We start from the raw sequence: 12796 nt of genomic DNA on the forward strand, positions 1-12796 counted from the left end.
CCAAAACAAAATAGAATATTGCTTTAATGACTTGGATGTAGCATTGGAACAAACACCGCCCAACTCAGTGTCATGCAAAACAGACCTCAGTTGTGGGAAGAACTCTGGAGCAATGTTTTCCACAGACCACACAAGTTAGTCAACAGAAGCCCAAAAAAAAAAAAAAAAAAGCAGTCTGGTGCAAGATGCCAATGCAAGAACATCCAGTGTTCGTTTGTCCATAAGAAACGTCCTTCAAAAGGTCATCAAAACACAAACATACTCAATAATAAAAATATGTACATAATGAGGATTTGTGTAATATTTTATTCTACATTGTGTGTTGTGGCTTTGTTTTTTGTTTTTTTGTGCCAAGAAACGAAAATCCATCAGGATGATAACCACCATAGACAAGGACTTTGGTTGCAGTTATTGTAACGGGACATATCATTCTGGTCCACCACGCTGGAACAACAAGAAAACAAAGTACACAGCTGTAATCGTAACTCATTATATTTAACCATTGGCTAATTTACCTGAATGTAATCCATTTCTTCGACCACCAGCGGTCTCCGGCGGTACCTCGCTGGGAGCAGCTGAACGGACGCCAAGGTGTCGGGTGTGCCCGGAATGGGCGGCAAAGTTACACGACTTAATATTTGTGGTGCAGCTGAGGCTGACGCCGAACTGTTGGGTTGTGGGACGGTGACTAATAAAGTTTTCAATGCTTCTTGGACTGGAGGAGAAAGATAAACAAATGCGGTTATCAGAATATGCGGGAAATTAACAACTACTTGCCCTTAAAAGTCTAATATGGTGGCTCTCAAACTTGTTAGACAAATGTGTGTATCGTGCACACAATTGAACTGTACTTGGACAGTAATTCTATGAAAAATCGCTAGAGGGAGCCAGTAAACCAAAAATGGGATTAGATCACAGAATCACAGTTTAATGCAAGACCTGTGTATTGAAAAAAAGCTAACTCAATCGTGTTTTGGGTTTTCATTTAATGTCATATTTTGGAAAAAGACAATGCAACTCACCATTGGGCTTAGGGATGCCTTCTCTGCTGGGAAATTTAATCATGGGCGCATGAGGCCGCACAGCCTAAGGAAAGCAAATAAATCAGATGGAATGAATGGACTACAATGAGCTGTTCAAATGAGACTACAACCTAAAGTATATATTCAATAAAAAAAAAAAAAAATCCTTTTTATGTTCTGTTGGTCATAGTTCCGTAATAAATACAAAAACATTTGGACAGGGAAAAGTCACCTATGTAAGCAGACTTATTTTTATAAGTCTGCTTACATAGTAATTTGATTTGTTTCTTACATAGTAATCATAATTTGATTATAAATTATTTTCTTTATAATCAAATCAAAAGGGAGTTAAACGACTGAGCTATCATATCGGTTGTTCAGATAAATGTCACGCCACAATTAACAGACAACTAAGTGGTTTCCTTGATGACGTCATACAAAAACAACTCAAAGACCTATTTTTGTTCCTGGTAAAAATTTAAAAATAAATCAATTTTAAAAAACAGGTGACGCCACTAAAATAGATTCCCGTTCATTAAACGCCGCTTACTGTCATCAGTCGAATAAATAAGCGCTCCACGATAATAATTTGAGGAAATACAGCGTTTATTTTCCTGTATCAGTCCAAATTCAACCGTGTGGCCTGCTATAGCAGCTTCCTGAGCACGCTCATAAGACAAACTGCATGACATTTAATTTTACGCAAGTATACTTGAAATTGGAAAAACGGGTTGCCCATTTCTGTTTCAACGAGGGAAAACGACATTTGTGACAGCGAAAAAACAAGGACACTAACAAGGGTACAAGCAGATTTTGTCACGGCAATAGGTCTACGTCTTTGCGCTAATTCACTAAGCATGACCACCGATCAAAAAGTTACATTGTCGTTCATTGACTTTACACGGACATGACACGTAAAGCACACCAAATGTGAAGTTGTCAAAAAGAGACGTTACCTGAATAACGCGAGCGGTGGGAGCAGCCATTTTGGAGCTGACTTTGCTTCCCATGACGACCTCCACACTTTTAGTTCCGGGTTGGAAAATCGTGTCGCTTCTCTTCACACGCCACAAGATGGCACCGCCCACAACCCGCAGTGATGTCTGCAAAGGTCCTGGACAGTGAATTGACGAGCCTACACACTGCACACAAGGTAAATGACATTCACGTCAACACGTATAGCCGCCTTTAAATAACCCATACACAATTATGTACCCCGTCCCCAAATATTACGTTACCTATCAGGCAAGCAACCTTCTCTACGTCAGCACAGAAAAAGTAGTAGTTTAGCGTCCAACATAGACTCCCGAGAACACAGCCAAATTAAATTAAAGACCTAAATCCGCCAGTCATCTCATACTCCAAGAGGATGCACGAAAATATGTTAAAGAGCACTCATGTCGTCCAGAATCTGTTAGTGTCGGTTATCAGTGCCTGTCTTATCTTCGAATCGAAGACCTCTCAGATTTTTATACAGTACTGTATTACCCAGGAAATAATACACTCGTCATGTGATACGCATCGTCCAATAGGCAACGAGGAAACTAACAGTTTGTCGACAGAGGGAGATAAGTACAGTATATACAGCACTGTAATTATATCCACACACACACTAGTGCAGTGATGTACATTTAAAAACGAAATCTTGTAAAATCACTACTGGGCGTTTTGTTAATGTATTCGTGTATTTTACCATTTTAAAGTGTAAAATGACCGTGTTTAATGATTACAATTTTAGAGTCTTTGTAAATAAAGTCAACGTATGTCCATCCATCCATTTTCTAATCTCCTTATCCCCACAAGGGTCGCGGACGTGCTGGATGGATCCTATTCCAGCAGCCTTTGGGCTGTAGGCGAGGTACACCCTTAACTGGTTGCCAGCCAATCGCAGGGCACACATATACAAACAACCATTCATGCTCACAATCACACCAAGAGACAATTTAGAGTGCCCAATCAATGGAAGGTTTACAGAAATCTGACAATATTTGCTGTTCGGGGGGGCTAAAATCAGAGGGTTTTGACTATTTTATTTATAGAGTGCTCTATAAATACATTTGAGTTGAGTTGAGTTGAGAGTCTACTACATACTTCACATGACATTTTTGTTTTCAAGTGCACCATGAGATACTTCTAATGTAAAATGGTTGCCTTGGCTACATAAGGCTTGGGAAAATACTGAACTTCGAAGTACAAAGTCAGGTTTCATCGCTGCCGAGGCTCACAGGAACGAAACGTCATCATACAGCGAGGACCCCTTTGACCGCGATCGAAACGTGTCCAAAACCTTGGAATGTCCAATGGTGATTCTCCAATATGGCTCTTGTATGACCTATTATAAGTATAATCTATAAAATTCGATATGAGAACATTCCCTTTTTTTCCCCATTGTATATTCTTATATTTACGCATCTCATCGCAACAGTCAAGACACAGATTCATCTTCTGTTAGATCTGTTTTTATTTTACAAAGTGGTCTTGTTTCATGGAAAATAAAAAGATCCCGATCTTAAAGGGGCTTTCTCCATACTTGAGCTGCCACTGTGGCTTCACATGAACCCTACAGCAGTTTACAATCAGCAGACGCACACAACAGTGGCAGTTTCAAATGAGGTTCTGGCCCCCTGGGTGGTCAACAGGGTGAAAATGCTGATTTGCACACGTGTGTTTCCGTGAATCTGTGCTGTCAGGTCTGAGGATGGGCGGCACTTGTTAAATCAGTGGGTTTTTGAGCGCTCAAACAGCTCCTTGAGTTGTTGCTTAGTGGTGGCTTCTTTCTGCTGCATGAGCTCAGCGTGGCCTTTGGTAACACCCCAGCTGTCCGGGCTGGACATGGAGGAACACAGTGGACGACCAGAGGCCGGCTTCAGCTTCTCCCAGTAATCACGACGAGCTCTATGTCACACAAACATATAGAAATGCCATAAATTCCATACAAGAGACTTTTCACGGATTTTTAGGGCCCTGCCATGACTCCTCCGTTTTTTTGTATTATTTGGCGATGTAATTCCCATTTTGGCCACTAAGTGGGAGCACACGACTGTTTAACACTGTATAAATATGACAAAAGAACAGAATCAGGTGAGGAAGTCAGCCACATTTTTGTTGAAGAGATGAGAAATATAAAATGAAACATCTCAGTCGTCTCCTATCCTGCTTTAAATGTCTATAGAGCTGCTAAAATTCCAAAAAATTGCACCTGAAAACGTGGACTCACCCCCACTCACCCATTTTAAATAGCACCTTATGCGGCATATTTGCAGTAGCATATATGCTTATATCTTAGATTTTATATTTCATTATGTACTGTGTACAGTTCATTTTAAAATGTATTTTTGTGCATGCAAATACTTTGTTTTTCTACTTTTATCTTATCAACAACGCACTTCACCACCATATGAACACAATACCTTCAGTGAAGCATGGTGATAGCAGCGTATGTGCCCTGTATGCATATGTAACCCAGTGGTATACCTGTACAAGTGTATTATTATGGATTACCTGGCTCTGACCCAGGGTTTGGTGTGCATCTCCAGACCGGCACCCCACATTCCGTGTTTCTCCGATCCAGGGGGCACGATTCCCCTCTCAGCCGCCAGCTCCTCTGCAACAGCCCTGATGTGGTACGGCTCAAATCCGCAGCAGCCACCGATGAAGCGGATGCCGGCTTTGTAGGCCTCCCTGGCATACTCGTGCATGTCCCAGCGAGTCAGAATCCTCGGCTCCAGACCTAGATAAGGACATGATGAATTGCAAAGTGCCAATAGGTGTGTGACATTTTTTTTGCTGTTTTTCATGTTTTTGTGGGAATGCTTCTCAATTTGTCGACACTGAGGCTGTTGTGGTTCAAATTTGACCCATTCAAGGAAAATGTTGATAATGGTGTCAATTGTGAAACTCTGATATTGTACATGCTATAACGGTGCTTTTTTTTTTTTTTTTTTTTTAATGGAACATTAGTAACAGTGTCCAAGAATGATAATTGACTATCCAGGGAACTGTCTTTATTTTCATGACATTTGCAGAGATTCCCTAACAAACATGTACTTGTTGGGGTATAAATTCTGAGAAGTCTATTCAAAAATCCTGCTGCTCGCTGCTTAACTGGAACACGTAAGAGGGAGCACACAACTCCTATTTTGTCCAACCATCCAATGGCTGCTTCTTCAGTTACAATCTACAATACAATACTTTTTAATTTATCTCTCCAGCTCTACACATAATTTCAGAGTTAAAAGTGTAATACCTCGTGTGTGTGTGTGTGTGTGTGTGTGTGTGTGTGTGTGTGTGTGTGTGTGTGTGTGTGTGTGTGTGTGTGTGTGTGTGTGTGTGATTACCGAAAGGGAATTCTGGCAGGTCGATGAATCCCTGACAGTTGCAGTCAGGTGTATGGAAGGCAAGAGGCTGCACCATGTAGTGAGCCTTCAGGCCGGCCTTCTCTACAGCCGCCTTCATCATCTTGACAGCCTTCACACAGGTCAGTGGGTCGAAGTGACAGTTGACACCCACTATCTGGGCACCTATGCAAGAAGACGGCACACTGGTGTTAGCTCACAAAATTCACGAGAAAATAACCTGTAGCTGCGAAAAAAGAGCTATTACTGCGATTTATATCTGAAAATCTAACTTCCTTTTTGTATGGGTAGGAAGCTGCATACCTGGATAAATACCGGTATGTAGAATTCATTAATTGTGTTGTCATTGGAGTCACTGTTGTCCGTACGCCTCAAAATGCAAATGGTTGCTTCCCATCCGTCTAGTCTTACCTATTTTGTTAGTCGCCAGAATGTAAATTACGAAATGTATGTCTAAGCAAAAATATAAAGCCTTGTGATTTTTTTAGAAGAATTTTCTCTTTTGGGCAACTGAGTCACAATTGACTTTTATGTCCCTTTACTCAAATCAAAAGCAGTTTGATCTTGTAGCCTTGTACGAGGAAGTACCCTGCTAATTCAGAACGGAACCGGCATACACAATTATGGAGTCCAATGATTTCTTTTTTTTTATAGTGACTTTTGATTTTGGAGTCACTGTATCTTTTTTTGGCATTTGAGTCACAACAAAAGCAGGAAGGAGTACAAGGGCCGGAACCGATTAATGGCATTTTCCTTTTATTTGGGGAATGACGATTTGAGATACGAGTGTTTTGCATTACGAGGGTGGATGCGAAACAAATTGAACTCCCAAGTCAAAGCACCAGTGTAGCAAATACGGAGTCAGTTGTGTTTGTGTGCAAAGTAAAAATTCACCAACCAGCTTTGACGAGCCTGACAGCACACTCTCCAGGTGAGACACCGTGCATGTCGCCTTCTGGCCCGATGCACAGAGAGGCGGCCACAGGCTTTCCTGTCTGCTTCAGCACCTCCACCGCCCACACGGCCTCCTCAACGTGCTCAAAGTACTGCGGAAGGGGCAAATCTCAATGTGTGACAATGGGAAATCGACAATGCAGGTGCAGAACTGAGGATTCGCTTCTACCTCGGCAATCAGGAAGTCCACGTTCTTTTTGATGAAAACGTCCAGTTGCTTCTTAAAGGTGGCCTTCACGTCAGCTTCACTCTTGCAGCTCAGGTAAGATGGCGTCTGAGACACGCCTCCCGCCACCAAGGCGTCGCCCTCGTTGGCCACCTCGCGGGCCAAATCGCAGGCAGCCTCATTGATTTGGGCGCCCTGTGCAATGAAACCGACTAACTTAATGAAGCCATGCTAAAATGCGGCTAAGTTGAGCTGCTCCTGATGCACATATAGGAGTAAAAAGTACTACACTGATTCTATTGAACGTACGGTGTAGCTTTGCTTGTGGCCCCTGTTCTCCAGCTTGTCATCACTGGCGTAGAAGGTGAAGGTCTGCATGACATTGGCCCCTGCCCTCAAGAACTCCCTGTGCAACTGGCGCACTGGAATAGCAAACACAATTACATCACATGTACGGTTATTATAGTCAACGAAAGCTAACGAAATAACGAAAACTAAAAATGAAAATACATTTAAAAAAAGAGTGTTTTCAAAAACATTCATGTATTTAAATTAAAATTAAGTATTTTCCAAACTATTAAAACAAAGAAAAACTAAGAAACCCGCTCTGAAAACCAATTAAAACTAAATGAATTTAAAAAAAAAAATCAAACCGAAATAGAAACTAACTGTACCGTATTTTCCGCACTACAAGGCGCTTCCGAGTCTCAGGCGCACCTTCACTGAATGGCCTATTTTAAAACTGTTTTCATATATTGCGGGGCACCGCATTATAAGGCACATACAAACTACAATTGTGGCTGCGGTTGCGTTATGCATCCACTAGATGGAGCTACGCTATAGGGAATACAATACAGCTTTATTTATAAAGAGCTTTTACAACCACTGCAGCTGTAAACAAAGTGCTTGAGAGAACATTTAAAATACTACATCCAAGAAATCTGAATATTGATCCATACTTAAGGCGCACCGGATTATAAGGCGCACTGTCGGCTTTTGAGAAAACAGAATACTTTTAGGTGCGCCTTATTGTGTAGAAAATACGGTAACGAAAAGTCCAAAACTATCACTTGACCCCGACAAACACCAATGAAGACCATTAAAAAAAAGAGAACCAGAGAAAGAGACATCTAATGCAGGAGTGCCCAAATCCCAAATCACTTGTGATCCAAAACAACAAATAAATAGATACATGAATAAATAAAAAAGTCAGTTAATGCCTGATCGTCACCTGCTTCAGGGTGCTCAGCGGCAGCCTCAGGGGTCCACGGACCCGCCTTCACGTAGCCTCTCTTTTCCAGGGCGAACACAAAGCCGCCATCGCCGATCACCACTTCCCCAGCGTTGAGACGCTCCAAGATTCCCTGAGAGAAGGAAACAAAGCATGAGATGTCAATTTACGAATGCTAATAAACACACGCACAAAACCGATTTTCCAATTTAAACATACACCCGCCGGGTTAGTGGAATCAAAGTTGAGCCACAAAGGTAAACATTTTGCTTTGCAGGTTTTTCCTTCCAGCAGCATTTAACCGCAAAAGGGATGCTTGGAATTGTTACTGATGCATTTATGTGCATTGTGGAGGCTTGAATCAACAAAAGCAACTTTAGACCGTAACTGCCGTGCAAAACACTGCAACTAATTCGGCTCTTGCAGTCATGTTTATTCAGTTACTTGTTTTTTAATCACATAAGAAGTTGTTTGTCATAATAAAATAAAATCCATGATCCCTAAAATGCAATGTGTCATGTCGGCAACATGCAAACTCTGAGTACTTTGAGATAAAAAATGTGAGAGTAAGACTTTTAGTTTTTGTGGATCATTTTGCCTTTCCGTAATGTGAGCGCGTCTGTTGTTAATAGTAGATCTTTGACGTATTTCTATTCTCTCAGACGAGTTGTTTCAGTTGGTTCATAATATAGACGTTGTGAGTGTACTCCAAACGCTTGAGCCTTGGAAGGCTTTTCATCGTTTTACCAAAGCTGTCACTCACTCCCGGATTTTCCCTTTTTTGCATTTTGTTGCCTGTAAGGACAAGAGAACTTCATACAAACAAGAGAAGTTTTCTGTACTGGTTCGCTGGCTGTCTTGGTGTACTTATAGTCATGTGAACAGCACACAATACCATCCAACATTTCCATCCATCCATCCATTTTCTGATCCGCTTATCCTCACAAGGGTCGCGGGGCGTGCTGGAGCCTATCCCAGCTGTCTTAATGCAGTAGGCGGGGGACACCCTGAACCGGTTGCCAGCCAATTGCAGGGCACACAGAGATAAAACAACCATTCACGCTCACACTCACACATAGGGACAATTTGGAGTGTTCAATCAGCCTGCCATGCATGTTTTTGGAATGTGGGAGGAAACCCGAGTACCCGGAGAAAACCCACACAGGCACGTGGTGAACACGCAGACTCCGCACAGGAAGTCCGGAGCCGCAATTGAACCCTATACCTCTGCACTGTGAGGTCGATGTGCTATCCAGTCGGCCACCAGGCCGTCCCATCAAACATTTATGACCTCCAATTCATTGCACAGTTTAAAGGATTCAAACTTTGGGCATGTTTTCTGTATTTAAGCGCTTTCAGGAACTATTGAGATGCCCATTCTGAATACTCTCTGTGCAATTCCAATTTTATAGTTGCTATTGCCTACCTTTGCTGGTGCCATTTTCCCAGAGCTGCGTGGACCCCTGATTGCTCAGACTTTGTGACAGGTTGAAGCAGACATTAAAAAGGGTCAGAGCACTTGTTGAAATCCATTGCGACTAGGGGAGGGGTTGAAGCCAGAGACGCCCTGATTGGCAAAGCACTAGTTACACAACAACTGCCCCCTCTCACCTTTTGAAATGAATGAGTATGTTGTCAGTGCACATTTACTAGTTCAGTCCGGATGAATTACACTTCTGGTTTGTATGTGTGTCTCGGTTTGCGTGTGAGTGTTGCTGACTAGACACACTGATAAGATACACATCCTGTACGCAACAATCATGCCTATTTAAAAAAAACAAAAAAAAAAACAACACTTTCCAAGTGATGACAGCATTCAGTGCTAATAGGTGATACGTAGAACTTTAAACCCAGGGGAATCATTAAACCCGGAGTTTTTGTATTGACTTTTATGTGTTATGTAATGTTGTCCTGCTGGATGAGCTGATCTCGATCATGATCAAAAGTTCCTTTTTCAGTGGAAAACTTTATCTAAGGTTCAACAGAAAGCTACACAACAACCAGTCTCACGGCAAAATCAGTTTATGTATATGTCTGCGGTACAAAAGTTATTTAGATTTTGATTCGGTGTGAAGTTTCGTAACTCAGGTTTTCGGTCTGATCGCTTGATTTGTGTAATCTGGCTCAGTTCTGGATCCTAATCCAGAAATATTTTGTCAGTCGAAATGGTTGCACAAATAGCTACTCAACATACAATTGAAATCTGTTCATGACCATATTGAATGACTGTTTTTTTTTTTCATAATAAGCTGTATCTTGATTTTTTTCACTCTTGCGAGTCAAACCCAGAAAGTATTCATAACACATGGGTATGAATTGTTTTGGTCTTGACTGTCTGTTACGGTCTGAATCCAGATTTCAATCAATTTGTAAGATCTTCCCTTGAAATTTTGGAGTGAGCCACGCGTTTAGATTTTCCACGCTCTAATTGAACGTTCCTCATCATGATCCAAAATTAATCTGTAAAAATCTCATATACATCAGTTATTTATTTATTTGTCATTCTGAAGAGCCTTGACATTTTTTTTTTTTTTACTTTAGAGCTGCAGTTTTAAATGTGATCCAGATTGACATTCCCTGTCCAGATCATGTTTAAAAGTTAATCCGTTTGGCCCTTGGGTCATACGGGACCTACCGCCCACCATGCCTCCTGCAAAAAAAAGTCTGTATCATGTTCAAAAGTAAATCAATTTATCATATCGAAGCTATATTCCAAATTCAAACAGAATCACTTCATTTTTGTATGCGTGACAAAAGTATCGTGATTCCACACTCTTGGGCCGTCACAAAGTCCCCCCCCCATCGCCGATCACCACTTCACCACAACCGCATGCGTTCTAAATGAACTTTGCATGGTCTTCTTCATGCATGTTAGGCTCATTGAAGACTGCAGATTGTCCATTGGCGTAAACGGGAGTGTGAACAAATATGTCGATACAGTGAAGAATTCATGTTTATGAGTGCTTTCATGAAAAACGCTGAGGCAGTGGGTCCAAAGGTGCAATGATAAAAAGGCACTTTTGCGCCGAGAGCTGTTGCAGCAGTGCAGAAGATCAGTCAACAAACTGACCTCACTTATAAGGACAAGTATACTTATGCAGTCGACCAAGATACAAAAACTGGAACACAATTCCATACAATAATTTAAAACTATTGACACCCACGAGGAGGTTCTTTCAATTAACTCATGACAGTATCAATATTGTTCTTTAAACATAAGCTGCAATGACATTTCCAGTGTTTCATGTGTTTTCCTGCTATAGTTACAAAGGTCTGTCAATATTTTGCAGTTAGGCCATAGGTCCTTGGCCGACTAAAGTGACAGCAAAGGCCTGCCAATTGACGTGCGCTGTGACAATTGCCATCATAAGTTAGCGTGATGCTAACCAGCCTCCTCAAAAATAACCATATGTTTTAAAAAGTTAGCTGAAATCAGTCTCGGTGACACTTTAACACTCCTGCTGTAGATCATTATTTATTTTTTGCTTAACTCAGACGACCTTCTGGTTCTTAAATGCATGTGTATACACACGCACACACCCACACCCACACACACACACACACACACACACACACACACACACACACACACACACACACACACACAAACAAACACTAGATATGGTTGATTGACCTTCAGCAGAGAGCTGTCAGTTCTGGGTCGATCCAGTTTTAGGGAGATTAGCAGCGCACCGCCTCCATGGAGTCGATCCACAAGGTCGAAGTGCAGAAAAAAACGCCTCCAATCTACACTTTACTGGAGGGTTTTGTCATAAATATATCACATAAATGATCTGTTTGAACGACTGTATCTCAAAAGCACCTTGAAATTTTGAGAAATGAACAAAATCGATACAAGCTGGTACACTGTGCCGTTTTTATCAAGAACATTTTTTTCGACACACAACAAAAATCAGTAAATCAACAGAATGAGTATGTATAGATATATGTACCTCATTTTTACCAGAATCAAGTCATATTTCTTGTCACCCCCTTCTGGCCACTAGTTGCTAGGCAGAGTTTATAGGGTTCGACCATAACTGCCCTGTGTGTCAGACAGACACGCAATTTTAATTACTGTACTACATTGTATTGAATATTTAAAAAAAAAAAGTCATCCCCCACAAATTTGCTTGAGGTATTTTATGTTCCGTATGACTTTTAATACATGACATTACCTGACAGTGAACTCACCTCGGTTTACTTCGCAACAAGCAGCAGTTTGGCGGATGTTGATTTCCAGTATATTCTTTATCCTCCGGGCAAAACGACTGCAATTACAGCAGTTCACTGAGTTACTTAAAGTAGTTGTGAAACTCTTCTTTGTATGTGTCTCTGTGTATTATAACAGAGTATTTTCAATTAAATTAGGGTAACCAGCCATCTATTGTTTATACCACTGAATAATATAATAGTGGGGAGCCATCATTTTTTCCCTGATGATGGCGGACGACACTCTGGACTACACAGATACACAATCAGAGATGCAAGGTGCTCTTCAATTGCCTACGTCACGTACATGGCCAACAACATCATCCGCAAAGGGAGATCTTGCAGTTCACCTGCCAATGTCTTGCAAGGACCCCAGTGAGTCTCTCTATTTCCGCAATGTCAAGCACAGTGTGCTCGAGCGTACTGCACTCTGACCGCTCCGATTTTAATGCAAATGAGGGATGCCGCCAGGATTGGCCGGTAAAAGGCTAGGCCCCTCCCACAACGCCGCACAAGGACACAAACGTCCCATTACCCTATTCTACCTTTGTAAAGTCCAGCAAAATAACACGAGAAAAAGAACTTCACCCATATGCACAGCTGGACTGTGCTGGGAATGACGATAGGGCCCTTCGTCTTTAGTCATTTTTTACATTGTTTGAAATAAAAGAGCAAAAGACAAACATATGGCCAGTATAGTAAGATGGCCACTTTTTGCTCATGCTTGTGATTCTGTGTGCAGGCATCATTGTAGTTCTGTGTGGCTAGCAATACAATTTAGTGGCCTTAGTTCGACTGACTCTGCACAAAGGGAGCTCCTTTGAAGTAGTGTGAACGTGTGTCCCTTTTCTGGCAT

The 12796-nt window shown here is 41.6% G+C and overlaps 2 protein-coding genes and 1 long non-coding RNA gene across 6 annotated transcripts; all 3 read right to left on the reverse strand.

The window, feature by feature from the left end:
• Positions 1-6: 6 nt before the first annotated feature.
• Positions 7-2503, reverse strand: kgd4 (alpha-ketoglutarate dehydrogenase subunit 4). Of its 4 annotated transcripts, none has more exons than XM_019888686.1 (5): positions 2359-2503; positions 1979-2125; positions 1023-1086; positions 516-715; positions 7-444 (listed from the first exon to the last, which is right to left on the reverse strand). In XM_019888686.1, the coding sequence occupies exons 2-5, from the start codon at positions 2030-2032 to the stop codon at positions 427-429; spliced, it is 336 nt and encodes a 111-aa protein (XP_019744245.1). In that variant the 5' UTR covers positions 2033-2125; positions 2359-2503; the 3' UTR covers positions 7-426. The 4 variants fall into 4 exon arrangements, with proteins under 4 accessions (XP_019744245.1, XP_019744237.1, XP_019744225.1 ...); XM_019888678.1 differs by having other exon boundaries at positions 1979-2164; XM_019888666.1 differs by having other exon boundaries at positions 2261-2503.
• A 962-nt stretch (positions 2504-3465) lies between these two features.
• Positions 3466-9286, reverse strand: LOC109527101 (betaine--homocysteine S-methyltransferase 1). The gene is made up of 8 exons (XM_019888811.1): positions 9155-9286; positions 7729-7861; positions 6807-6919; positions 6501-6692; positions 6276-6423; positions 5360-5542; positions 4524-4752; positions 3466-3917 (listed from the first exon to the last, which is right to left on the reverse strand). The coding sequence occupies exons 1-8, from the start codon at positions 9167-9169 to the stop codon at positions 3740-3742; spliced, it is 1191 nt and encodes a 396-aa protein (XP_019744370.1). The 5' UTR covers positions 9170-9286; the 3' UTR covers positions 3466-3739.
• Positions 9287-10268: 982 nt separating this feature from the next.
• LOC109527107 (uncharacterized) lies at positions 10269-12459 on the reverse strand. The gene is made up of 3 exons (XR_002170469.1): positions 11923-12459; positions 11682-11773; positions 10269-10378 (listed from the first exon to the last, which is right to left on the reverse strand). It is a non-coding gene; the product is annotated as an uncharacterized LOC109527107 (long non-coding RNA).
• Between the last annotated feature and the right edge of the window lie 337 nt (positions 12460-12796).

The sequence above is a fragment of the Hippocampus comes genome, unplaced genomic scaffold (assembly GCF_001891065.2).
Source record: "Hippocampus comes isolate QL1 unplaced genomic scaffold, H_comes_QL1_v1.1 scaffold155, whole genome shotgun sequence".
Lineage (NCBI taxonomy): Eukaryota > Metazoa > Chordata > Actinopteri > Syngnathiformes > Syngnathidae > Hippocampus > Hippocampus comes.